This window comes from Seriola lalandi, unplaced genomic scaffold, assembly GCF_002814215.2.
Source record: "Seriola lalandi dorsalis isolate HSWRI2012SDOR001 ecotype SW California unplaced genomic scaffold, Sedor1 jcf7180002049756, whole genome shotgun sequence".
In the NCBI taxonomy this organism is placed as follows: Eukaryota; Metazoa; Chordata; class Actinopteri; order Carangiformes; family Carangidae; genus Seriola; species Seriola lalandi.
In genome coordinates, this window is record NW_019520309.1 from 4,542 (window position 1) to 30,206 (window position 25,665).

The 25,665-nt window shown below is 41.6% G+C and overlaps 2 protein-coding genes across 2 annotated transcripts in view; both read right to left on the reverse strand.

Moving 5' to 3' along the window:
• The window catches only part of prpf31 (PRP31 pre-mRNA processing factor 31 homolog (yeast)), a 6,278-nt gene extending 1,780 nt beyond the window's left edge, over positions 1 to 4,498 (reverse strand). The window contains exons 1-9 of the mRNA XM_023398708.2: positions 4,342 to 4,498; positions 3,122 to 3,337; positions 2,968 to 3,028; positions 2,672 to 2,755; positions 2,484 to 2,581; positions 2,118 to 2,224; positions 1,774 to 1,943; positions 1,451 to 1,608; positions 1,250 to 1,356 (exon numbers count right to left, since the gene is read on the reverse strand). Of these exons, the coding sequence (XP_023254476.1) occupies positions 1,250 to 1,356; positions 1,451 to 1,608; positions 1,774 to 1,943; positions 2,118 to 2,224; positions 2,484 to 2,581; positions 2,672 to 2,755; positions 2,968 to 3,028; positions 3,122 to 3,337 (1,001 nt within the window). The 5' untranslated portion in view covers positions 4,342 to 4,498. The remainder of the gene's footprint in view (positions 1 to 1,249; positions 1,357 to 1,450; positions 1,609 to 1,773; positions 1,944 to 2,117; positions 2,225 to 2,483; positions 2,582 to 2,671; positions 2,756 to 2,967; positions 3,029 to 3,121; positions 3,338 to 4,341) is intronic.
• A 1,147-nt stretch (positions 4,499 to 5,645) lies between these two features.
• Positions 5,646 to 25,665, reverse strand: part of lmtk3 (lemur tail kinase 3) — a 20,263-nt gene continuing 243 nt past the window's right edge. Inside the window, exons 2-16 of the mRNA XM_023398711.2 lie at positions 23,167 to 23,300; positions 22,610 to 22,757; positions 21,713 to 21,786; positions 21,374 to 21,492; positions 20,500 to 20,587; positions 19,364 to 19,512; positions 19,138 to 19,222; positions 18,920 to 19,041; positions 17,723 to 17,872; positions 11,215 to 17,599; positions 10,961 to 11,121; positions 10,275 to 10,405; positions 9,138 to 9,472; positions 8,972 to 9,056; positions 5,646 to 7,103 (exon numbers count right to left, since the gene is read on the reverse strand). Of these exons, the coding sequence (XP_023254479.1) occupies positions 6,970 to 7,103; positions 8,972 to 9,056; positions 9,138 to 9,472; positions 10,275 to 10,405; positions 10,961 to 11,121; positions 11,215 to 17,599; positions 17,723 to 17,872; positions 18,920 to 19,041; positions 19,138 to 19,222; positions 19,364 to 19,512; positions 20,500 to 20,587; positions 21,374 to 21,492; positions 21,713 to 21,786; positions 22,610 to 22,757; positions 23,167 to 23,300 (8,300 nt within the window). The 3' untranslated portion in view covers positions 5,646 to 6,969. The remainder of the gene's footprint in view (positions 7,104 to 8,971; positions 9,057 to 9,137; positions 9,473 to 10,274; positions 10,406 to 10,960; positions 11,122 to 11,214; positions 17,600 to 17,722; positions 17,873 to 18,919; positions 19,042 to 19,137; positions 19,223 to 19,363; positions 19,513 to 20,499; positions 20,588 to 21,373; positions 21,493 to 21,712; positions 21,787 to 22,609; positions 22,758 to 23,166; positions 23,301 to 25,665) is intronic.

Genomic DNA, 25,665 nt, shown 5'->3' on the forward strand with positions numbered 1-25,665 from the left:
AAAAAAAAAAAAAAAAAAAAAAACATTTACAGTGTCAGGTGATGTTTTGTTGGGTTGCACTTTATTGTTAGACTTTATTTATAGGTGTCTCCCATGTGCATGTCTGTAAGGAGATATATAAATTATTCTATAATTTACAGTTGTGCTCATAAGTTTACATACCCTTGCAGAATTTGTGATTTTTTGGCCATTTTTCAGTGAATATGAATGATAAGAGAAAAACTTTTTTTCCCCTCATGGTTAGTGGTTGGGTGAAGCCATTTATTGTCAAACAACTGTGTTTCCTCTTTTTGAGTCATAATGACAACAGAAACTACCCAAGTGACCCTGATCAAAAGTTTACATACCCTGGAGATTTTGGCCTGATAACATGCACACAAATTGACACAAACGGGTTTGAATGGCTACTTAAGGTAACCATCCTCACCTGTGATCTATTTGCTTATTATCAGTGTGTGTGTATAAAGGGTCAGTGAGTTTCTGGGCTCCTGACAGACCCTTGCATCTTTCATCCAGTGCTGCACTGACGTTTCTGGATTCTGAGTCATGGGGAAAGCAAAAGAATTGTCAAAGGATCTGCGGGAAAAGGTAGTTGAACTGTATAAAACAGGAAAGGGATATAAAAAGATATCCAAGGACTTGAGAATGCCAATCAGCAGTGTTCAAACTCTAATTAAGAGGTGGAAAATTAGGGATTCTGTTGAAACCAAACCACGGTCAGGTAGACCAACAAAAACCATGTTCCAACATGACAAGATCCAAAATACAAGGCCAAGTCAACCTGTCATTTGCTACAGCAGAATAAAGTGAAAGTTCTGGAGTGTGGGCAGCTTTACCATCTGAGAAAATAAAGAACCTCATCCACAACTACCACAAAAGACTTCAAGCTGTCATTGATGTTAAAGGGGGCAATACACGGTATTAAGAACTGGGGTATGTAAACTTTTGATCAGGGTCATTTGGGTGGTTTCTGTTGTCATTATGATTTAAAAACAGCAAACACAGTTGTTTGATAATAAATGGCTTCACCCAACCACTAACCATGAGTGAAAGAGAAGTTTTTGTGTTATTCATATTCTCTGAAAAATGAAGAAATCAGAAATTCTGCCAGGGTATGTAAACTTATGAGCACAACTGTATATATCTAAATACATACGTTCAATCTGTGTGTGTATAGTGGATTTATTTTGTAGCCCTTGTTAGTATCTATACACTACTTATCAGAGATTCAGCATTAATATGTATGTGCTCTTTCTGGGCGGTCACCTTGCCGACTGAACTCTCATGGAAACTGTCCACTCGGGCAGCCAAAGTGCATTTTGCAGCCACCAGACGAGCTGCTTTCCTCCTGAGGTCCTGAAGACAAAAATGGCAGAAAGCTGTTAGATAACAGAAACACTGCAATGCAGGGGTATCTACTGTATGTTTTTTAAGTACATATATAGCTCACAGGTGGTAGTGTCTGGACAACATCACAGTGGTAGATGAAGCCAGTGTGGGGAAGCAGTGATGTGCTGCTGAAGCCAGACAGGGTTCTCCTCTGAGCTCCCAGCAGCATTAAGTTACATGCCGGCATCTTTGAGAGATTGGTGAGGCCCCCAGCAATACCTGAAGAGAGAAGAGAAACCAGAGAGAGGAAGAGGGCATGGAAATAAGAACAGATTGACAGTGATAACAGAAATATCTTTAATTGTGAACACCAACTACAGTTGTAACCTCAGTGTGCAATGCTGCAGGAAGTGTATTAAAAGTGAATCTTTTGGCATTTCTCACCCATGATCTTTGCAGCTGTTGACGCTCCAACAATGATGGACAGATTTGGGGCAATGAATGACATTCTGGACTCTACATATTCATATATCCTGTGTTTAGACTGGTTTAGCTCCAGGGCCATGTCACATGCCTCCTCCAATTGTTTCAGTTCATCCTCACTTAGCAGTGACCTACAACCATGAAAATACACACAAAATAAACTTTCAGTGCACACTTTGCAAATGTCAAGAGAGTTATATAATCATCAAAAGTATTGCCAAGCAGCAACTGTGTCCCTCCGCTCTGACAGTGAGGATGTTGAAGCTGAATTAATTGAACATGGAGTAATGTGGCATAGGACTCACCCCTGTGTGGTTGAGGCTGTGACACTGACAACCATAATAGTGGCGTTGGTGAGGATTTGCTGAAGCGTTTCATTGTTCTTGCATTTCTCCAGATTGTTCCCCAGTTCCTTATTAAGAAACACAAAACCGAGAATACATGATGCTGGATAACAAGGACAACATTTTCAACCTGTTCTACCCAAAGAAAAGAAAAAGGAAGATGGTCTTTGCATAAATGATCTTTTGAGGGTGTAGCAGGTGTGGGCCTTTATATTTGAAACTATTGTAGGAAAATTGAATTCCCACACACTGTCAGCAGTACTGATAGGCTTCTTATTCTCATTCGGAAATGGGGTTTTCATGTACAAGCTGAATAACACGTCTCACCTTGACTGTGCGAATGTAATCCAAAGAATCTGGCACCAGCGACTCGAGCTCTGGAAACCTCTTTGAATATTTATCCCTTGTAAACTTGTGGATGATATCTGAAAATAAGGCGGAAAGACAAGTTATACAGAACAGAACGAAATCCTTAACTCTTTAAATGTATTACCAAGCAGGAACAGCAAACTCACTGAGCTCATTGTCGATCTCTACTGTGAGGTTATTGGCTGCTACGATCAGTCTGTATTCTGGGTCAGCTTCAACTGGACCCGAGACTAAAAGGAAACACAAAAATCATCACATTTAAAAAAAAAAAAGAAAAAAAAAAACCATACACACACACACACACACACACACACAAAAAACTTGAATTAAGTGAGGAACTTGTAAAACATAACACAAATTGTCAACTTTACAATGTAAAACATGTAATTATATAATAAAGGAATGACAAAGTGCTACTGAAGAGGAAATGGGTTACACTCACCCTCTGAGTTCTTGCGTTGTTTTCCAATATAATCTGAAATTTTGTCAATGATTTCTGAAAACTGAACACACAGCATAGTTATACCGGGATGCCCAGACCTGGCATATTATTGCAAATATCAACTTGTGTAAAGCCGTTATATGGGAGAACTCACCTGTTTGCTATTGCGGAGCTTGGCAATGGACGTAACACTCTCAGCTTTACTGTAGTCCACCTCCATCTCTTCTGGGATGTCTTCCAGCCCTCCCTCTGCCCTTCCCTCAGTCGCCTCTCCGTCACTCTCCCCCTCCTCTCCCTCTGGATACAGACCATCCTCCCCCTCATCTCCAGCCTCCTCCAGGTCAGCCAGGAGCTCGTCCGCCAGAGACATCTGCCAACAGCACCAGAAAGTGACTGAACTAATATAAGATCAACTAATAAAATTGCACATCTAACATTTCTGAACATAGTACAGTGACAAAAAAAGACAATGTCCAGTCCACATTACTAATCTGCTGTTACAGATCACAAAGTTAGATAAAAGCATCAAAGCACTGTCATTCCACATTATGCACAATGTGCTTAGTCCAAAATATTTTTCTATGTAATTTTGTCACGAAGCTTCAGCACTCAGAGTTACCTCCACCAACAGTAAAAGCAGCAATTCTTAGAGCAAAAGAAGTAGAAAATGATTAATATTTTTTATCATCATTTTAGCCTTTTATCAAATATCAAACATTAACAGCATTGGTTGATCAGGAGGTTTGGTTATATGGATATAAAGATTATCAAAAGGCAAAAGTGAGAAAAAACATTTAACTTTTTATATTTTATCTGATTTTTTTTTTACTTTTATGTGATACTGATACTTGGTACTTTCATCTCTTTGAGCCTCTAAAATCGTTTAAATGAAACAATCGATATTATTTTTGTTTGCAGTTTGCACTGCTCACAACTAACGCCATATCCTACGATGTGAGGGTCACAAGTACACACTGACGAAACAAAAAAGGTTGAGAACCACTGGTTTACTTGTAGCACCTTCACAACTCCAAACACCTGCCCACTTTTCTCTACTTCAATTCAGTATCATTTTCTTTTTGGAGCCTTGGACACCTTTTTCTCTGGATTAATTCATGTGCATGCAAATGGGAGTTTAAAAAAAAAATAGTTGGAGTTAACACTAATAATTTCAGAATATTATGGCCCTTTTAAGCCTCTTAAACGACTTTAACAAATGTAACAGATGATACATCATGAAAAAAACGAAAACTGCACATGTAATTGTCAAATACAGTGTCTGTGACGTTGGAAGCACTGGCTTATGTTAGCTAGTTAGCGTTAGCAAACGTTGGCTGGACGTTGGTAAAGCGCTTTCTAAGTAAGTTAACTTACCTCGAGGGTCGACTACAGGAACAAAACAAAAGATATTTTATGAGAGTTTAAGTGTCTTCTGTTCAAATGTAAGCCGGCTCGTTATACAGACTTCTTCGTCCTCAGTCTGTGTATATACTGTTGTGTCGTACAGTTTGTCGCAGACTAAATACCGAACAACTTTCGCACGGCTTTCTGGGAAATGGAGTCAAAACGCTGCACAAACGAAAAGGCCCCGGTTACCCGGCGCGTTCATTGGTTGAATGATTACAGTTATCTCAATAGTAAAACAAATGACACCAGTTGTCTCTTTACAGGTTGGATGGGTATGAAATATGGCTATTTGCAATGTATCTTCATCCAACCACAAGAGATGAAAATGTGTTGACAAGACACAACTGAAGAAAAGAGGAGGAAAGGAGAGCAGAGGTGGCGCAGATGTAAGAGAATAAGATATGCATTTGATATTTTTACATCTTCAGTTCATGATCAGAAATATTAAAACTCTGTGTTTTATATTTTCTTTGAGTGGACGACATTTCCAGGGATACACGAGTGGAGCTGAGAGAGTGAAAGAAGAACAAAAGAGATGGAAAGGAGAACAGAGTAATCAGGGTTAGACAGATCAAATAAAACACTGTATGATAATATTACAGTACATGTTCATGTTGTTTGTCCTATGATGATATTCTTTCAAGAAATTTAATTGAGTAAATGTCCTTCGTTTGCCCTAATATTCAGTTCAGAGAAGTGAAGACATTCACTTGGCCTTCTTGTGGGTCCATGTCTGCTTAGTTAGAGCAGCACATATTATTATGGTCTGGATTTAAAAGAAGATTTGTCATCTAAACATTAAATCTGTGAATTGTACTCTGGCATAGTGTAAAAGATTAGTGATGCTGTTTATGCCAAATTCATTCCCCACCTATGTCATGTAAATTCAAAATAGTTAACACCAAACAGGTTGTGCTTCTTTGTACGTGGCAGTGGTGAAAATCAGTTATTGTCAAAATTTGTTGTGTTGTGGTTTCAGAATGATGGAGAAAGAGAACAATTAGATTCAAAATATGACGCAGGCTCTGGAGGATTTTTTTTTCCTACGCAACTATCATGTTTTCACCAAATGATTTACAAGTGACTTGATACAGTAAATAGTGCATGTAGCAGCTGTGACTGTGGAAAATATTCCACAGGGGGAATATACACTGAAGTTTGGGCTAACCCCCGAATGTTTACTATGTCTGGCTCCACCCCTGGTCATAAATACAGCACTTTACGATTACAAAACAATACGATTTATTGTCATGAAACAGTTCAATAAGAGGTTCACATTTTGTAGTTTTTATTTCCCCTTGTTTTATACATTATCCCTTGAAAACCATTCTTTAAACAATACAGGTTTTAAACCAACATTTAAACAGACTAAACAAATGGACTAGTTGGACCTCGACTGCATGATGGACTGTTATTAGTAGAAAATGGCATAAATTAACAGATACACAAACAAATGGAGTTATTTACTGATGAAAGGCTTCGATTTTTCATGCTAAGCTACATTAACTGTCATTAAACAAGGTAAAAGAATGACAAGACAGCTAAAAATTCATAGACATCGGAAAATAATGAAACATTACAGGACATAGTTCCATACAGATTGGCATATATTAACAAGTAAAATTATACAAAATACTTTTTTAGCAATTAAGACGTTTGGGAAAATATTTTGATTTATTTGTTATGAAGATCTTAGATAAGATATAACCTAGATGCATTCTGTCCCAAACAAATTATACCTAAGTTTATATATGTTAATTGCACAAAAGCAGATAAATAAATTGATTAAAAATAATTAAACAAATAAATAAATAATAAAAATAAATAAAATTTTGCATGGAAACTGGCTTTACATAAATGAATAAAAATAAATAAATAAATATAATAAATAATGTGAGAGAAAGCTTTATAGAACTAAAAGTATTAAGAAACATAGCTTGTTTCATTTTCCGTGCAGTCTAAGAATACATCTAAAAGTAAACAGCTCTAAAATGATATTGTATACACTTGTATTATGATATTTGTACAAATGTAAATGAGTATTCTCAAATACAGGAGTCAAGCAATTTCTGTTCCAAACTGCTGCCTACAAGAACAACTGACTGCAATGGACAACTTCTTTAATAAAGAGAGGACTGGAATCCAAGCATTTACATAGACAGATGAATGACTAAAGAAAGTGCATTCCCCGCACATCTGGGGAATAATACAACAGAATGAAGCAGAAAAAGAGAAGGTAAGCTGGTACACAGCAAGACTCCCACTGCATAGCTGTCAAATCTGTTTCAGATTTTACAAAGCTCCAGGCTCGTCTTCTCCTAGCATATGCTGCCTTTTCCAAAGACTTCTTGTAGCCGAAGGCTATGAATAAACTCTGTAAACAATGGCAGGCAGGAGCACAACAGCCCCTGTCATACAAAATCCTGTCGCTGGTAAAACCTGGAATGTGTCCAGCTTTTAGAACGGGAGTCTCATTCTTTCAGTTGCCTATTCAATAAAAAAATAGCCTTTGGGTCAATGGCTGGTTGTCGGGGTTAATTCACTGACTAGTCCAAGAGGGTTCAGCTCTAAAGGTTCCCATGATGACACGTAACGTCACACCAGGTGGGGGTCGTCAGCAGGGCTGACAGTGAAGCGTGATGACATCACTGGATTGGCACCCACAGGCGACCTCGGTTTGATTGATAAATCCTCTTTCCTTTTTGATTCTTTGCTTTTGATGTTCGGCCCTGATGGAGAGAAAAACAAAATCAAACACTTCCACAACTGCCTCATCACTGCGACCATGGAGTTGATTACTTAACGGGCCTACTGGGCACAGGCCTAGGGGCCCAAAGGGTCAAGGGGCCCATGGGCAAGAGACAGTTAAAAGGAAACTCCACTTTTTGTGGCTCCAGAGGCAGGTGTGTTAAGTGATGTCACTTGAGTCAGCGTCCATTGGGTCTGAAGACTACAAGATGGAAAATGAAAAAAATCTGTGGGTGGCAGTTAGAAAAAAGTGATGTTACTGGACCTCTGAAGCCCGCTCTTCATCTCTGCTTGAGGTTACATTAACCACTACTAACATAACACACCTGAATCTCTGACAAACTGTCGGCAGTTGCATTGAATTGTGGGTAATGTAGGCAAAACAATGCATGGAACAAAAGGACAATATATCTGGTTCTGCTGCTGAATCAATTTTTATCTTTTTTTTTCAACTGTCCATCAACAGCAACAATAATTTTATACAAGGCTAAATTGGTTTTCTTTTAACATTCTTGTTGGAAAGTCACAAAGCTTTCATTAAATACAATATCATTAGTGAAGCAATTTAAATCATAATCAAATCCCCAGTAAAAACTGAAGCTCGTCTGCAGTTTTTAAACCAACCTGAGAGTTCTGGTTCGATTGCAAAAGCTACAAACAATGTTGTTTTGTGTCTCTGACAGTCTGAGTTGTTCTACTATGTATGTTGGGTTGGGGGCCTTTTACATGTCTGTGCTCAGGGGCCCATTGTCTCATAATCAATCCATGACAGGGACAAACAATAAGACATTTGTGCCAAACCAAATACACGGCAGAAAATAAACCAATAATCTATATCTATTAATATAATCAAGCTGAAGCAAAGAAAGATGGTTTTCAGTTAAAAATAACAATTTTTCAAAGGGAACACAGCCTCTTCTTTTGAGACTTTGAAGTCTCAACTCTTAAGGCTACGAAAGATCATGAAAGCATCTAATTTTGGCGTTTCTACATTACTGTATGTGCAGAGCCCAAAGGAAATACTGAGTCCAAACTTTCATTATACTGTGAAATGAGATGGAGAGTGGAAGTCAAGAGAGCAAATGAAAATGTGTTGGGAAACACAGCTTAGGCTTGCATTGTTGATCATAGGATTTATGTCCCTGCTCAGTGCCACATGTCACAGAGTCGAGGGGGATAATTATAGAAGATTAATTCTGGCTGCATATTTGGAGAGATGGTTGAACTGAGGGTTTTCCATTTCAGTGAGTGGGGATGAGTTAGAGGCTGTCAGATTTTATTACGTCACTCTGCAGCTCAAGGTGGAGACTGACTGATAATACATGTATAGAAGGAAACATATTTCAGACTAATGCGCATTATCTTTACAGTCTAACAAGACTAAGAATCTACAGCCATGCAAGTGGCTCTGTGACGCTGCACTCAAGCACAGCAGAGCTTTAAGCTAAATGCTCACAGTGACAATGTTAACATGCTGATGTTTAGCAGATACAATGTTTACTATATTCACATCTTAATTTAGCATGTTAGCATGCTAACATGGGGTAATTACCTCTGAACACCAAGTATAGCTGAGGCTGATGGCAGTCTCATTAGTGCAGGTATTTGGTCATAAACCAAAGTGTTTGACAAAATGAAATTTTGGCCTGATAATGGTGGTAGAGGAAAAGTCAGGAGATCACCAAAGTGGGTAGGATTCATATTCTGGGGACTGTGGATGTCATTACAAAATTTGATGGAAATCCGTAGTTGTTGAGATCTTTCAGTCTGGACCAAAGTTACGAATTGCCGATCGTGTCACTTCATCATTCTGCATGTGATCATGAACATGAGATGTTTACGAACTTACCATGCAAATCCAACTTGGTGCTTTTGACGGACACTGAGGCTGGACTAGTGGGTGCTGAATTGCTCAACTCATTTGTTGGAGTTTCCTGTCACGATGAAACAAAAAAGTCAGGCCCTCTTTTATAAAATCTAATCTGTTAGTTATGTAGGAAACATATGAGACTTACCTGATCAAAAAGATATATTGTGACATCATCAAAAAAGGACACGTTTCGTCCTCTGTCCCTTTCTCTGTCCATCGGTTCCTTGGGGGACTTCAGCAGACTCCTCAGCCCGACACGTTTGTCCACGTCCGTTTCTGTGACAACAATCACCCTCCGGAAGCTTTCGTCCTCCTGCTCATCCTCCTCCTCATCGTCAGGGTCGCTCCCTGATGACAGGCCTCTCCGCCTTCCAATCCGATTTCCGATCGCACCGTCCCCAAATCCTCCTTTCCCGGTGGGGGTGAGGGGGAGAGTCAGAGCAAGAGGAGGGAGGGCGAGGGACAGACGAGCTAGTTTTGCTGCGAAAATGAGAGAAGGGAAGAGATGTTAAACTTGAGGGAAACCTGACAACAGTCCTAAATCTCACCTAACTGGAAGTAAGCATCAGTCCTACAAATTAGATTGGTAAATATTTATTTTGAATTAGAAAACATTCAGTTTTCATTCTAAGGTACAAAGTAAATTCAGTAAAATACGGTCATGTTTCATCAATAACAAGTATTATCACTATTACCTTTATTAATTTGTTTCCTAGGCAAAATGTGTAACTGACATCCACAATTTTTTAACTCTCTTTCTATTTCCGTTTCTATTTGGATTGAGGATATTTACTTAATTATGCATGTATTTATTTGACTTTTTCCAAAATAATTTTTCTTTGTTTGCATTGTTTTTGTTTGTTCTGTGTCCTGTATTTTAAAAACTCAATGGAAATAGTGTTCTTGCTTCTCTATTATTAAAACCTTTTTTGTTCAAGTCTGTTTCCCCCACAAATAGAGTATCCCAAAATGATGCCACCCATGACTGGGGTAAGACCTTAATTTGGCTTAATCTTAGGTTGTAGTTAGGCATTGCGGAAATTACTGGCTCTGGCTGGGACAAAGAATGAGCTCAGGTTATCGTAAGAAGAAGCCCAAATCAATGGAGAAACAAACTTTGACACAATAAAAACCAAAAGAAGCTTGACGAGGAATAATTGACTCTACTTTCTACTACTCTTAAAAACAAGTGAGACGTACTATAGATGTTCATCCATCAGACATATGACATCTCCATATATAATAAAAAGCAATATTAGCAATACATGCAGTATGAAGGTACCTTTCATGGCCTGGTTTGCAGTGGGCTGAGGTGTAACCTCAGGTTGTTCAATCACAGTGAGCGGCTCAGCTTTAGTTTCATCAGACTCGATGTGGGGCTGAATGCTGGGGACAAGTTCCTGATCCTCTAGGCTACAGCAGCAAAAGAAGCAAAGATTTCTTTGTTAAAACTTGAACATTAAAAGGTCAGTTCACAAAAAGTACAAAAAAAATAAACAAATAAGTTTTACGATGGAGGTGAATGGAAATTCATTTTCATAGCTCACAGCACTGAAAAAAATAACATTAAAAATACAAAAATGTCTTGTCTGTCCAGAAACAGTCTACGTTTTACTTTAGATAATAAACAGACATCAACGTCTCTACAGAACAAAAGAATCCCCATCAAAACTTGCAAACTTGCAGTTTGTTCTGCAGATGTTTTTGTGTTTATGTTTAATATCTAAAGCTCCATAGATGTTTTGTCTTTCATCTGGTGCACAACAGGTATCATCTTGTACATGCAAAAATATAATTTTTCAGGACTCAAAGGCTCCATAAGTTACAGCACTACAGGAGGTAAGTAAGAAAATATGTATATTTATATATTTGTTTTGTTTTGTTTTTGTCATTTGGATGAACCATACATTTAAACATAAACTCTGACATTAGTCAGATCAGATCTCAGAACTTAAACCTTCTTCTTACCTCTCATCCTCTTTCTGTTCTTTCACAGTGACCAGCTCACTGCTCTCTGTGATCTGTTCCCCCCAGGGCCGGAGCATTACGGAGTCTTTAACAGTCGCTCCCCAAAGCACATTTGTTTTCACATTTTCACTGAGAGAGAACTGCAGCCTCTCCTCACACACCTGAAGCAACAAAACAAAACAATAAAGAGGGGTGAACACAGTCAGAAAGGTAACATAATAAGCACTGTTTACCCAAAAGAAAACACTGCTCGCCTGCATCATGAGGCCATTCTTCGTTGTCATCTTCGAGAGAGATCCCTGGTCTTTGACATCACATGTTTGGCCTGATGACCTCAGTATATTATACCTCTCCTCTTGAGGTGACAGTCTTTCTTGGGAATCCAGGATCATGGGTGGTGCAGACTCCCCTAGTTTATCAGAGTTATCAGAGATCCCGTCCTCCTTCACATCCACCCTGCTCCCCTCAGGAGTAGAGGAGCCACATACCTCCCTACCGGTATCACCCTCACCGGCGCTGCTTCCTCTCTGATCAGGTGTTTTCTTCAAAGACTCCAGGAGGTCTAGGTTCCCCAAGAAAAGCTCACCCAGAGTGTCCTCCTCATCTCCAGATATGCAGCACAGTTGCTCCAGTTTTTCAAAATCCTCCAGGGGCTCCTCATCTAAATCTTTCCACTCAGAAATCAATAATTCTGGGAGACTGTTGAGGGGAGCTTGGGGTGAAGATGGGGTGGCAGATGATGTTTTCTGGGACAGGTTACTAAGTTCGTCCTGACTTTCACTGTTGGACGTGAGGTTGCTCTCATCATACAGCGTTATATGCACAGAGGGGAGGTTCAGATTGGCTGAGATCCCTTTACTCTGAGTTGTAGCAGGTGGCGATTCTTGCTGGGGTGGCTCCGAGACATCTGTGTTGTGAGCCGAGGAAATATACAGCTCCGTCTCAGGGCTAGTAATAAAGTCATCTAGATTGATGTGACTTGACTCCTCTGCCTCAATAACAGATAGCGGCGGACTAGGAAAAGAGTCGTCTAAACTCTCCAGTTTATCATCTTGCAGATCAAGGTCTATGCTCGGTGGAGGGCTTGGAAAATCTACTGAGCTGAAATTGTCTACCTGTGGATCTATTTCCTCCTGTACATCAAGGTCACTGGGACAAGAGATTGGATTTGATGGAAGAGACATGTCTCTGTAATCTTCCTCTACGTTCATAATGCTAATTCTTTCTTCTATGTATTGCCCAGAAAGCCATGGCCTCCGCTCAGCCTCTGAATCTAAGCCTGATTCGACATTTTCCAGGTCTGAAAAGTTCACATGAGGAGCTTCGGTGATGCAAATGGATATATTTGCATCATTTTTGTGACTGATGCAGTTTTCTAAATCGGAGCCCGTTTCTTTGTCACCATGTTCAGCTGATGTCTGCTCCTCCTTTTGGATCTTGCAGAGGTGATTCTGAGGCCATCTGTTAAAATTTTGATTCTCCTCTGTCTCTGTGGAGTCTAGCCGAGCTTCCCCGTCCCTGGCTGTCTCAGTGCATGATGAAATCTGCCTCTCTCCTTCATCCAAGGTCTCTCGCTCTGGGATTTCTATATTCTCCACTTCAATATCTGTGATTTGTCTTTTCCCGTCTTTGTTAAAACACTGAACTTCTCCTAGATTCTCAATGTTTTCCTCCTGTTGTATGTGTGACACTTGAGCAGCCTGTTGGTTATCAGTGTCTTTACCGTCCCACTTTTCCTTCATGCTGAGATTTGCAGTTAGTCCTTGTGTTTCATTGTTCCATGTTTCTTCACAACCCTCCAGGACGGCAGGGTGAGGTTCACTTGCAGCAAGTTCGTCGTTTTCTTCAGTCTCCCAAAACTCCTGACCCACTACAAGCCTCTCGCCCACCTCCCAGGCCTTGTTACTGAACCCAGAGAAAAATTCAGATCTGAGGTCAATGTCTTGGCACCTCTTCTCTGGAGAGGCCCACTGGTCATTTTCATCAGGCCACAGGCGCAAGTCTCTTGATTGTGAAAAACGGTGGCAGTCAAACTCTCCTCTAACCACACCAGATCCTGGTCTTTCTTCATCTTCTTCCAGAGCGCTCCATAACTCTTTAGTTTTCACATCCAGCCCCTCGCAGGAGTCTTTATCCACATTGTTACCAGAGTCCATCCCCCTTGCTGCTCCTCTCAGGGGTGACTTTTCCTTCATGGCGTTACTCATCTCTGCAGCAGCCAGCTGGTTCTCTGTCTCTGTTGTGATCTTACTGTCCTCACTGCTGTCTGAACAGCAGAGGTTTCTCAGGCCCAGCTCATTGTGGTCTAGACCAGACCTGTCCTCATGTCTCTCAGGCTCTTCAACACCCCCCTGAGCCCAAGAGGAACTCGTCAGACCACTCACTTTATCATTGACGGACTGCCCATCATCACTTGGCTCGACTACTGACGGCGTTTCATCTACGAGTGTGGCATTACTGGTTTGAATGCCGTACAGTTTCGATAATCTGGACACTCCGTTGGTAACTTTGGATGGTGCCGCTGTTTCTACAGTGTCATTTTCACATTTGAGGGAAGTCAGTGCAGAGAGATTGATATCTGTCTCTTTAACACTTGTGTAATCTGTAACGCTTGGTTTTAGCACGCAGTCTTTTGACTCAGTGTCAGATACAGCCTTGATCAAAATATTTGCGTCATCAAAGTTCTTGGAATGTAGATTTAAGTCATTATCTGCAGACTCCTGGTATCTGCAATCTGTTATCTGAGAGATGATGCCATCTGTGTAGTGGTTGTCTATCGAGTATCCACCGCTGTGTGGAAGCCCTTTCAGTGGCTCATCATCTAATGCAGAGAACACCTTATCAATCAAGTCAACACAGTCTTTGGCCTGGGGATCATCGCTCAGCAGTGTGGACTTTTTACTTTCGTTGTGGAAGATGCCCGAATCGTCTCTCTGTGTTGACTCCAGCCCTTTGCTTAGAATATCTTTGTCATCACCTAAATGAGAGATGTCATTTTCAGAAGCATTTTGATATGTTACACCCTCTGCTTCGCACATCATGACAGTTTCTCCAATTTCTCCAATTTTTTTATCTGACATCTGTATACTATTTTTTAAAGGGCTCTTCTCCCCCAGCTCTCCCTCCTCCTCAGTTTTTTCCTCAATCCCTGTCAGTATTCCCCGATCCCCTCCTCGAACGCTGCTCGGCCTAGAGGTAATAAGTCCATCACTGCTCCTCCTGTTCATCCCGTCCCCCTCCCAGTCACTGTCTGAGAAATAGGCAGAGTCCCGATGTGGTGTTTCATTTCCCAGAGCTCGCCACCCGCCGCTTCCCACTCCTCCTCCTCCTGTCCATGAGTCACTAGGTGTGAGGCAGTCGGCTGAGCTGGAAGTCAAAGGTGACAGGAGCGAGTCAGTGGGGGTGACGAGTGAGACATCAGAGGACGGGTCCCAGTCTGGAGTGGTTGGAGTGGCGGCAGGAGTGGCTGCCTTTTGGGCAACGTGACAGTATTTTTCTGGACCAGTGTCACTGTGCTGAAGTAAATTTTCTCTTTTCGTCTCTGCAAAACTTTCATTGTCATTTTGAGAACCCAAATTTTTAGACTTCTCCGAATCAGCTGCTGTGATGTTTTCAGAGTCCGCTGGAGAAATTTGGTTCTTTTCTTTCTCGGGTTCATATGATGTGGTATCAGTCTTTCCACATATGTGATCTCCTTTCTCAGGACTGGTGGCCTGTAGGTCTTCTTTCATTATCTCACCATTCCCTATAACAGCAGCCTTTTTAGCATCTGTTGCGTTTGTAAAAAGCGATTTGTTCTCACGCAGTATCACAGTGTTGGATTCTTTAACAGTCTCAGAAGATTCAATAGGAGATTCCTTTGAAAGATCTGTTGGCTCTCCTCTGGCAGGTAAGGCAGGACCATCCACGTACTCCTCGTCCTCTTTCTGACATGCAAGTGTTTGGTTGTGCAGTAAACCATTCTTGGGCATGATTTCTGAAAACACAAACTCACCAGACTGGCAGTGGTCAGCATTGTTTCCTTGGCTGTCCAGTTTCAGATTTTGTTTGTTTGACCCTATGTGAAGGATTGGGATCTCAGGTCTCATGGAAACCTTTATCTCACTCTTTTTAGCACGCTTGGTCACTTGGGCGTAGATGGCCTCAGTATGTGTATCATCTTTGCCTTTGCTGGATGCTCGTACGGAGCTCTCTGACTGAAATCGGATGGTCTGAGCGGAGTTCGGGTCAATGCATATGGACTCATACTCAGGTGATAGTGGAGTAGGGGAATAAGCAGACTCTGCTTCCTTCCTGTTTGCTGCAGCGTTTTGTCTTGATATGATTTCAGTCAAAAAGGTCTCTGCTGACTGGATCTCTTTCAGGAACTCCTCCCTAGTCATTTCTGTTCTCCGTGGCTCCTTCTCAGTCTGCTGTATTTCAGATTCCTGCTTCCCGATGGTGATCTCAGAGAGGAGAGAACGCGACCTCCGTATACCCTTTGAATAAGCCTCCTCTGCCTCAGTGTATGAGGGAAAGCCCGGAGCGCAGACGTAGGGCCGCAATCTGGACCCTGCAGGATAGAGGTATTTTACTGGGTCACTTTCTGATCCTCCCTCCACATCCGTGTCCATCCTTCCTGTGTCGATCTCTGTGAGGAAAAGCTCCCTCTGAAATGTTTCCTTAGTAACTGTGCAGTCTTCCTCAGCTCCTGTCCTGTTGATAGGTTTCTCTGGCCCCCATGACTGGCCTGCTGAGCCCAGCTCTGTGATCAGTGACCGGGAGCGGCGCATCCCTCTGTTGGGCAGCACAAAGTTCCCCCATCTCTCTCCATCTCTTTTCTCCTCCTTCTCTCCCTCCCATGAGACTTCCGTCTTGGACTCACTGGACTCTGTCACAGTAGATATCTCTGTCAGAAACAAATGCATGGGGGATTTTTTTGCTGCGGCCACACGTTCTGCCTGAAGTTCAGCATCTTCCTTCCATATGGCAGGCAGGATGGTGTCGAGGCGTGACTGAGTCCTTTTCATTCCTCTGAAGAATAGCTCTGTGGAAGATGGATCTGCATCTTCAGACAGGCTGGAGTGTGTCACAGTAGTCCCACCGCTCGGTCTCTCAGGAGACATGAAGGGAGAGTCGTCCTCGTCTGAGTAAGTGGGGCTGGACGAAGACTGCCGTTCAACCTGGGGGTTTGTGGGCTGAGAGCGGGGTAGATTGCGATAAATCGGGCGCAAGGGGTTTTCTCGACGAACAGGGGAGTCAAAGTTTTTTGCACGTGAATGAGAATTCTCCTTGGAGTTGTGCAATGGTGCTGCATGTCTGGTGACACTCTCTCTATCAGACAGGTCACAGGATAGTGGGTCTCTGCTGGATTTCTGCATCTGCGGCTTGCTGTATCTTGAGTAAGTGTCAGCTGTGTTGTAGCTAGGGCAGCTTCTTTGTGGTTTGGAGTGCGGAGGGAGAGGTGGAGGACACATTTGAGGAGGCTGGGGGTAAATTGGATGGCTCGATGGGGGAAGGGAAGGGGAGAGGGACGGGGATGGGGGTAGAGTCTGTCTGGAGCGATGCAGCCCCAAGTGATCAAAGGTAGAAGGTGGGCAGCTGCTCATGTGATGGGGGTCTGTTTCGATTTTTCCACTGATGGTGTAGTGAGGCAGTCCTCTATATCCGAGCGGAGGGGCGGGGAGGGGGCGCGAGTGGAGGTGGTTGGCTGATGACATGGACATAGAGCGAGGTTTGGGAGGGAGGACTGGGGCTTGAGAACTTGTTGATGATTTTTTATCTGCCTCACAGCTCTTATTCTTCTCCTCCTCATCGTCATCCCCTAAATCGACTACAGAGAAGTCAGTCACTCTGCTCGAAGTGTCTCTGAACTCTGCCACACCTGTGTTAGGAACCTTGAGCTGAACCTCACTGGATCTGACGGTCTGGAGGCCCTTGCTGCACTTGTCAGAGGAACAATAAGGGACTCGCTCTTTTCCGAGCATCCCACTGCGAATCTCCACTAGCTCCATGTCTCCAGGGCAAATCGAGTCAGAACGGAAAGAAGACTGTGGCTTTCCTTTGAGAGTTGGTGACTTGTCCTGGGGAGTGTGCTCCTCTAACCTGATGTAGTACTCGCTGGCGAGGGAGGGGCTGCGAGCGCTTATAACCGGGACCACAGTGGGAGTGTCTAAAGACTGCCTGTGGTTATTATTCACAGTCGGGATTGGCTGAGGAGGAGGAAGAGGTTTGTAGCCTCGTCTGGCATGAGCCTTCTCCCAGAAATACTCAAAGTTCAAGCCTTTGCTAGTTTCAGTGACAGTCAGGATGTCATCCAGTTCAGACGAAGACGGGGTGATACAGTTCCCCACCGGGTCCAGCAGGGGGTAGGAGTTGTCTCTGTCTTCCCTGACGTACTCTCTCTCCCTTTGCCGCTCGTTTGCTGCAGTCTGGAAGGCAGGTGGACGGAGTAAGTCCCAGCGTCTTTCAAATGACTCCTCGCTCTCCCCTCTCCTTCCTCTGCCCTCCTCATACTCCTCGTCCTCCTCGTCTTCTTCCCCGACACTCCCCCTCGCCATTCCTCGCTCAGCGGCCAGGAGAGAGGAGAGGAGGAGGAATATCTCGGCTACAGAAGGGCGTTGAGACGGAGGTAGCCAGCAGGACTGCATGATCTCATACCTGCAGACAAGAGATAAAAAGAGAGGGGGTTAGTTTAGGGAGACACAATTAGGGCATTATTACTTCCCATAAAATAATTATCATTTCTGTTTCACAATGCAATGAGTGGATAAGTACACTGACCAGTAGTCTGCATGGGAGAGTTTGAGCCTGGGCTGAGCCAGTGTGATCTGTCGCTCCCTAATGACGAAGGTCAGCACCTCTTCGTCACTCAGGTGTCTGTGGGGCTGAGAGCCAAACTCAAACAGCTCCCATATCACCACCCCCATGGACCTGAAAGAGAAAAAGATTGAGGGATGGTGAGAGACTAATCTTCACAGATTGTTAATTTTTAGTTTGTTATGTAATGCTTTTAGAGCAACACCTTATTTATACAGAGCTCTGATTTCCAAGCAGACAAGGCATAATTAGAAAAAACAAGTGAAAAGTTCTGTTATGTTATTATTAGAGAAGAAAAAAACATGTTTGGGGAAGGGATGAGAAAGTAAAGCCACCATTTCCTCTGTGAGAGCAAAGAGTGCTCTTCTTCTACTTGTATATTTTGTTCCCAGAATGTTTTCTTGTTGGTTCACTCAACATTAAAGTGGAGTTTGTAATTTCAGAGCCTGAGGGATCAGTCCTGTTTGGGCTTTCGTTCCTTCGTCACTCCCTCTGGTATTACTAGGCCCGGTTATAGCACTAAGACTGCTGACAGACTGATGGACTTCCAGATTCTGCTTCACCAAAATTGAGGTTACTACAGGTTACACTGATCTTCAGAGGTTGGCTTAAGTATCTGTAGTATGAGTTGTTGGAGAAAACATTTTTAAAACAGCTGCCTGCGTCTCTTTAGTTTCCTTCCGCTTCAAATTAAGATTCAAAAGAGTTAAAGATTTAGAAATTCTGGGCCAAATCCAAGCTCTAACTGAGACTTCACAAAGAGCATTTTATATTATTTTCACAATGCACTTGCACAGTTTCAATATATTCAATGTTCAGAACATTTCATCCTTACAATAACTTCCCCTACATGGGCATTGAGAGATTTATGCTTTTCTCTTTTCCACTGAGACATCAACAATCAAAGTGTTACTTATTTTTTACTCAACCTAACTAAATAGACATGGTCTGTTGTTGGATTAAAAGTTGAATAAGAAAACTGTTGTTATGAGACCGATGGAGACAGGCATAAAGATCAATATACTACTATATACTATAACAGACACCAGGTAAACAAGCATGATCATAGTCTACATGAACTGGCCTTAACCACCCTGGCTTGTTGACGCTGATTATTCAGGAGCACCATATATTAACAGCTGCAATAGCTTTAAAACATACCACACATTGCTGGTCTTGGTTTGGTCAGTAACAATAAGAGATCCTCTGTATTCCTCCAGCAGCTCAGGAGCAATCCAGCGTAGTGGGATCCATAGCTTGTCTGGAGTTAGGTAATAGTCCTCCTGCACAAAAACATAGGAGAATTATATATATTTAATTATTTCAGACTAAGACAATAAAGACGAGACACACTCCTTATGGTTTAGGCATCCACATACCTTATAATGGTTGTGTGAAAGGCCGTAGTCACCTATCCTAACAGTGAGGTCTGAGGTCAGCAGGCAGTTTCTTAAAGCCAAATCACTGCAGAGAAGAGAACACAACCACTAAAAATCAGCCACTTCGATCATAGAAACACACCGTGTCTCTATCTATCCGAGACATGCAATCTTGTTCAAACACTTTGGTTTATGATAAATGCATGGAGGTGAAGTCATGACTGACCTGTGGATGTAGTTGTTTTCATGGAGATGCAGCAGGCCCGAGGTGATCTCAAAAGCCATTCTCTGAAGAGTCAACAAATCCCGGGTTGGCAAGTCTGGAGTCATGCCATCGGACTTGCGCTGGGCTCGCAGATACCTCTTCAGGTCACCCTAGTTGTACATCATGACAATAATGCAGCAGCTGAAATGTATGTGGACTTAAGTAAAGGATGAATTAATGACAGATGGGCAATAAGCATGTGTGCCAAGTGTTTGTGCCCTTCTTCTACTACAGAGATAAAACCTGCAGCAACACCGTACAGCCAAAGACAATATTTGTGACTTCTGCAGTAAATACATCCCTTTTTAGGTGTTTTCCATCACAGAGCCTCAAAAGCAGCAGGGGGATTGGTAATGAGCTGGCAGCCTTTGTATTAGTCATGTGTGCTTCAGGAAGGGCAAGGAAATAAAATGAGGACTATATAAAAGGCTGAAAAATATCCGTGAGGAAAGGACAATAGGACTTTATCAAAAAGGGTAATAGCAGTCTATGAGGACTCCAGTGTTGTTTGGCTTCTCTCGCTGTGTTGCTGTAATTGATCTGCTTGTGTCTTTGTTTGGCCTGAGAGTCCACTCATATGGTTTTCTTAATCAGTCAGTGATTAGGCCAGCGGAGGGAAGGAAAACAAACCGATTGTACAGATGCAAAACAGATTTCAGAGACTCTGGAACATCTATAGTTCTAATAATTCATTATTCCTGCAGCCATAATAAACAGCGCTACTGACATTAAAACAAGGCATTAATAATGTAACGATCCCATGAAAAATAACTTGCTACAAAGACATAACGCAATAGCTTGCATGCTGTTTAACAGCATTTGTTAGTGATAAAAGCATTAACAGAACTCCAAAGATGCCATATCATTTTGCACGAATTTGCAATGTCAAGAACCTAGAACAAAACAAAATAATGAAGGATTAAATTAAGTATTAATGGTGTTTAGTTTAATATGACCCACCTCTTATGCAGTGTTTGAAATGATGATAGTTACTTTTAACTTTTTTTAGCATGTTATTTTGTCTAACATCCGTATCACTTTATCCCTTATATAAAGTATGTTATTATATCATATTAAAATGGATGATTTGTATTTACCAGCTGACAGAACTCCATAACCAGAAGGAAAGGGATGCTCTCACTGCACTGCCCCAAACACTGAAGGATGTTGGGATGTTTAAGGCTCCTGAAGGAAGAGAGAAATCAGATAGATGAACAGATAAATTAAAGCACAGCTAACACATGGATACTAGATAGATAGATAAATAGATAGATAGACAGACTGTTGTTTGCATGGATGCGAAAGTGTTTCCTTGTGGGTGTATATTCGTGTTCGTGTGTGTAAGGGAGCGAGGAGGACATCCAAAATGCTGCTCAGATTCTGAGTCAAACGCATTAAATATGTTGGTTCAGTCCCCATCAAGAGCAAGTTTTATTACCATCTACCTGCAGGAAGATTACCAACGTAAATAAACAAATAACACACAACAAAACACTATTTCATTTTTGTATGTGGTTAGTTGTCTGTCCTGATTCCAATCAGGCATAATTCAAACTATATATTGTTTGTTTTTTTTTATCTATAATTAAAGTGAGACTGTGTAATTTTTTTTAAAGAAGGCGCAGCTTATCCTTCTCTTACAAATGAAAAGATAAATTCACAGAAAATAAAATGTACCTTCTCCAAGATTTAATCCACTCAGGGATTTTGTCGATGTTATTTGATCTGGTATCACCATGTGTCTGAGACCTTTTCATTAAAGTTACCTATATCCTACTTACAGCTACATCATAGCACGTAATAAACCATTTCCTAATTGTTTATATATTGCTGATGATGCTTTACTTGCACTAATGTTATATTAGAGTTACCATTATTCCATGATTGTCACTTGGGGCACAGTGGTTGCTGTTACGTAAACTCATTTTAAGCCCCCAAAATGGCTAACCAAGTTTCAGCAGTTTCTCCCACCTGTACGGCTCTGACTCCGCCAAGAACTTCCTCTGCTCCAGAGGGCTGGCACTGACACGCAGCTCCTTCACCACGGCCTGAGACGAGCTGCAGTCACACAGCACTTCAGCCAGGATCACCTAGGAGAGATCAATGGACAATAACATGGAAGAGTACTCAGGAGAAGGAGACGGGCAATAAAAGAACTATTTCGACTTAGTACTTGTGATCTGGTCGGTCGCCGTTTTTAAATGTAACAAATCAGAGCACACAAAAAAGGATATCTACAGTATGATATGGTTCATATTTTACATGAACTCACAAGGCGTACGACATCCGATCGTGAGATTGTCTACCTACCTTTCCAAACCAGCCATTTCCTATCTCCTGAAGGTAGTTCAAAGTGTGTCTTTTGAAGCACTGAGACTTGGAGTCTGCAAAGAATAAGAGAAATATAAAAAGATCAGGGTCATGCAGATGTCGGCATGTGATGTTCTTTTATTATATAATATCTCACAACAGGGGCTAAAAACATCTTTAAAACGAAGACACTCAGGAAAAAACAGTATTTACAGTACAGCTCATAGTCAACACTTAAAAACAAACTAGCACACGTTTTTGCACCGTCAACAAAAAAATATTCAAAAACAAAAAACCCTTCCTAAGACAAAAATCTATTGTTATAATCGATTCATCTACCACTTATTTCCTCAATTAATTGATAAATTGTTAAGTCTATGACAAAACAGAAAACAGTGAAAAATGACCATCACAATTTATTAGAACTCAAGGTAACATCATTAAATATCTTGTTTTGTTTGACCAACAGTTCAAAACCTCAAGGTTTTTGATTTACCACAGTGACAAGGAAAGGACAAGGAAAGCAGCACATTCTCAAATTTGAGAAGCTGGAACCATCAAATGAAAGTGTTTTTGTTTGAAAAACGAATGACTGAAATAAGCACTTAATTGACTGGGCACAAACCTCTCACTCTATCACTGCAAGTCAGCCAAAATGTCAACCATGGTCTGCTCATACAAAGCAATGATGCAGAATTTTCTCAGATCATAGTTTCCACTTCAGTGACATTGAGTGAGGCCAGTGCTACTGGTTCTACACTCAGTTTGAGACCTTTAATGGATCCACATCAGTGATTCAGGCGACACAGCTGAGCACAGATTAAAACCCCTCAAAATGAAACCGAAGCTATGCTCAAATGAGAGCTGGAGAATAGGAGAGTTGTTTGAGGCTGTTACCTGCTCCGTCCTGCAGGGCGGGGCAGTTGGGCCTGTCTCGGACTGGTAAGGTGTAGACCTCGGGGAGGGAGGGACATGATGACAGGCTGTCCTCTTGGATGGGACTGGAGCCTCCAGAGCACTCCTCCCCATCTGCATTGTCAAACTCCTGGTTGAGCAACAACAGCACAGACAGATCACAATACTGGTATAATTAAAAATAGAAAATAAACCGTCCTCTTTCACTTAATAATAAGGTTGAATTTAGCAGTGAGTATCAAGCGCAGACAATGAAAGAGCAGCCACTCTGAGCTAATGACAGCCTGTCTGCTAACAAAACAACAACACTGTCAGGTCAAAGGATGGAGGCTTAGTCAAGATTAGACTGAGAGATGATTATTGACCATTTCTACTTCATTAGGTTGGAATCATTGACTCCTGTTTCCATTTCCATACCAAATCCTCCTGCAGTTCATCAAGTCTAGCTAAAAACCATACAGGGGTGCACAAAAGGTGTGACAAAACAAAGAAAGAAAGCAGAGAGAGATGAATAAATCTCTTACATGTTGAAGACTTACATTGAATCCCACTCCTCCTCTCTTACAGCACAGGCAGGTGAGGAGCAGCAGAACAAAAGAGACGAGCCCCGAGCAAGAGATGAGGATGACGACGTAGGGTGGAGGAGAGAGGGATGCAGCCCTGGACTGAGAAACTGAGAGGAAGACAGGAAGAAAATACAAGGGAGGAAAGGATTTAACACAGAAAGTCAGGGTATTTGTGGTTCTATAAGGTGGGTGGGGGGGGGCACACTGTTAGGTTTGAGTCAGTGAGAGGAAAAAGAGAAACTTCAACGAATCAGAAAAGTGTAAAAATCTTGTTACAGAGGTGTTTTGTTTAAAGGGAAACCATTGGAGCGTTTTCTTAGCGGCAGGTTTGGGACACAGTGGAGAACCCCAATGGACAGCTTGCATCAGGGATTTGGGGGGTAAAAAAAGCAGGAAAAGAAACTAAGTTCAAGATCAAAAACATTGTCTGACTCAGTAAAAGAAAATAGAGACTGGAATTAAAGTTTGAAAGTGGGAGAATATACCATTCCAGTAAGGAAAAAAGCATGGGGAGAAGGGGGAATATCAGAAATGGCATTCCACTCAGGAAACACAGTTAAGAAGCAGGGGAGGGGTGGCTGGAGTTTTCATTTAGGTAAAAAGGAGCGCTAACTGGGGAAGGATTGGAAACTGGAAAAGAATTACTCAAATCAGGAAGGTTTACTACTCAGGTGAGAGAGGGAGGGATCGGGACATTTGATATTTGTACCTCAACGTGGTCGATTGTGGGAAGTGAACCATCTGTAGAAAAGAAAAGGGGCAGGGCAGGGTGGTTAAATACCCTTCAGGTATTATCTAAAGGTTTCATTTAAATACTGTAGCCAGAACACGTTAAACACTTCATTACTAACAACAGACGACGAGAGAGAGGAACAATGACACCTTGAAACAATCAGAAGGTGTCCAGCTCATGCTTCTCATAGTGAAGCACATAGGCAATATATAAATGACTTAGTCTATCTTTTCTAAGCCTGTGTAAACAAAACAGTATTTTAGGATGCTGGAGTAACATTAGCAGGTTTCATGTATATACATGTAACTCCAAACACTTCAAGGCTCCATTCACAGATATTAGCCTATGTAAAACACATTTTACACATTCTCAACAATGAAAAACACATTACAATCTCCAATTAGTGTGAAGAGGAAAAACAATGAAAGTATCCCATTAAAAATACTAAAAAATAATCCTTTCATTTGTCTTAAACATGGATATTGTTACTGAAACCATACCTGTAAATAATTAACCTATAACATATGTTTTATACGTCGGTGCGCCTCTTAAAATATCTGTTTTATCCCGCGTCCCTCAAACAAATCCAAAAATATGTTCATTCATAAGGTGATATTGTAAACGTTGCATACATACATTTCAAAGTATATTGAATAATTGACTTAATAAATATTTTAAAAATAAGGTAAACATTTCACAAAAAATATAAGACACAAAAACATGATGTTTATGTGTTTGTAAAATCAGTATATAGGCCTCACCTCAATTAACATTTTTAATACTTCTCATTTTCTTGCTTACAAAAAGTTGCAACGCAGACTGAAAGGTAAGTGAGGATGTGTTCAGCATATGAAACTGCCTTTATATTATATCAGAGTGTGAATGGTCCAATCTGTAGCAAATAAAGGAAAACTGGTAAACTGGATTCCAATAGATATAATCAGTCCTGCATGAGTTTTAGCACATGAAACAAAGAGAGATGAAGCTAATTGTTGATCATAATGCAGGTTATTGCACCTGCAAAACAGAGGCTAAATGTTAAATCTAAACGACCTTCTCTGGCACTAAACATGTACCACAAACATGACTAGTGTCTCAAATCCTGATGCACAATTCCTGTGCAGTGCTATTCTTTCATCTTTCCCTAGACAGATGTCCAGACAGACACTGCATATAAATAGGAACCTAACACGGGGCCTTTTCCACCAGCCCCGGTGCCAACAGCTCTTATCAAAACAATACACCACAATACAATGACTGCACACATTACACAAACACAGCACTCTGCCAGATCTTGGGGGAAGAAGGCATATTCAGATTGAGAAAAATAAAGATGCCAGCAGTGTTTAATGGGCTAAATAATCTCCAGTGCCAAGCGGAGGCTATTTATAGACAGAATATCTCGCACTGACCGACGGTTTTAGGCTGCTATTCATACAGTATATGCTGTTTTTAAATGCCATCGATGTGAGGCCCGAGATCGAAACACCCCCCCCCCCCCCAAATATTTTCATCACTGCATGCAAATATGGTACCCGACCCATCACCCAATCAGCCTCGCTCCTGTTTTGATTAAGTCAGCCACGTACTGCAATAATAATTCGCATTATGTCTCATAGGCTACTGGCTGAAAACACAGTATTCACCCCAATGTAGAGAGGCCTTTTCATAACTGACTACATCCCCCCTCTCTCCTCCTTTCTCCAGCATCACTGACAGGTTTTCAAACCCCCCCCCCC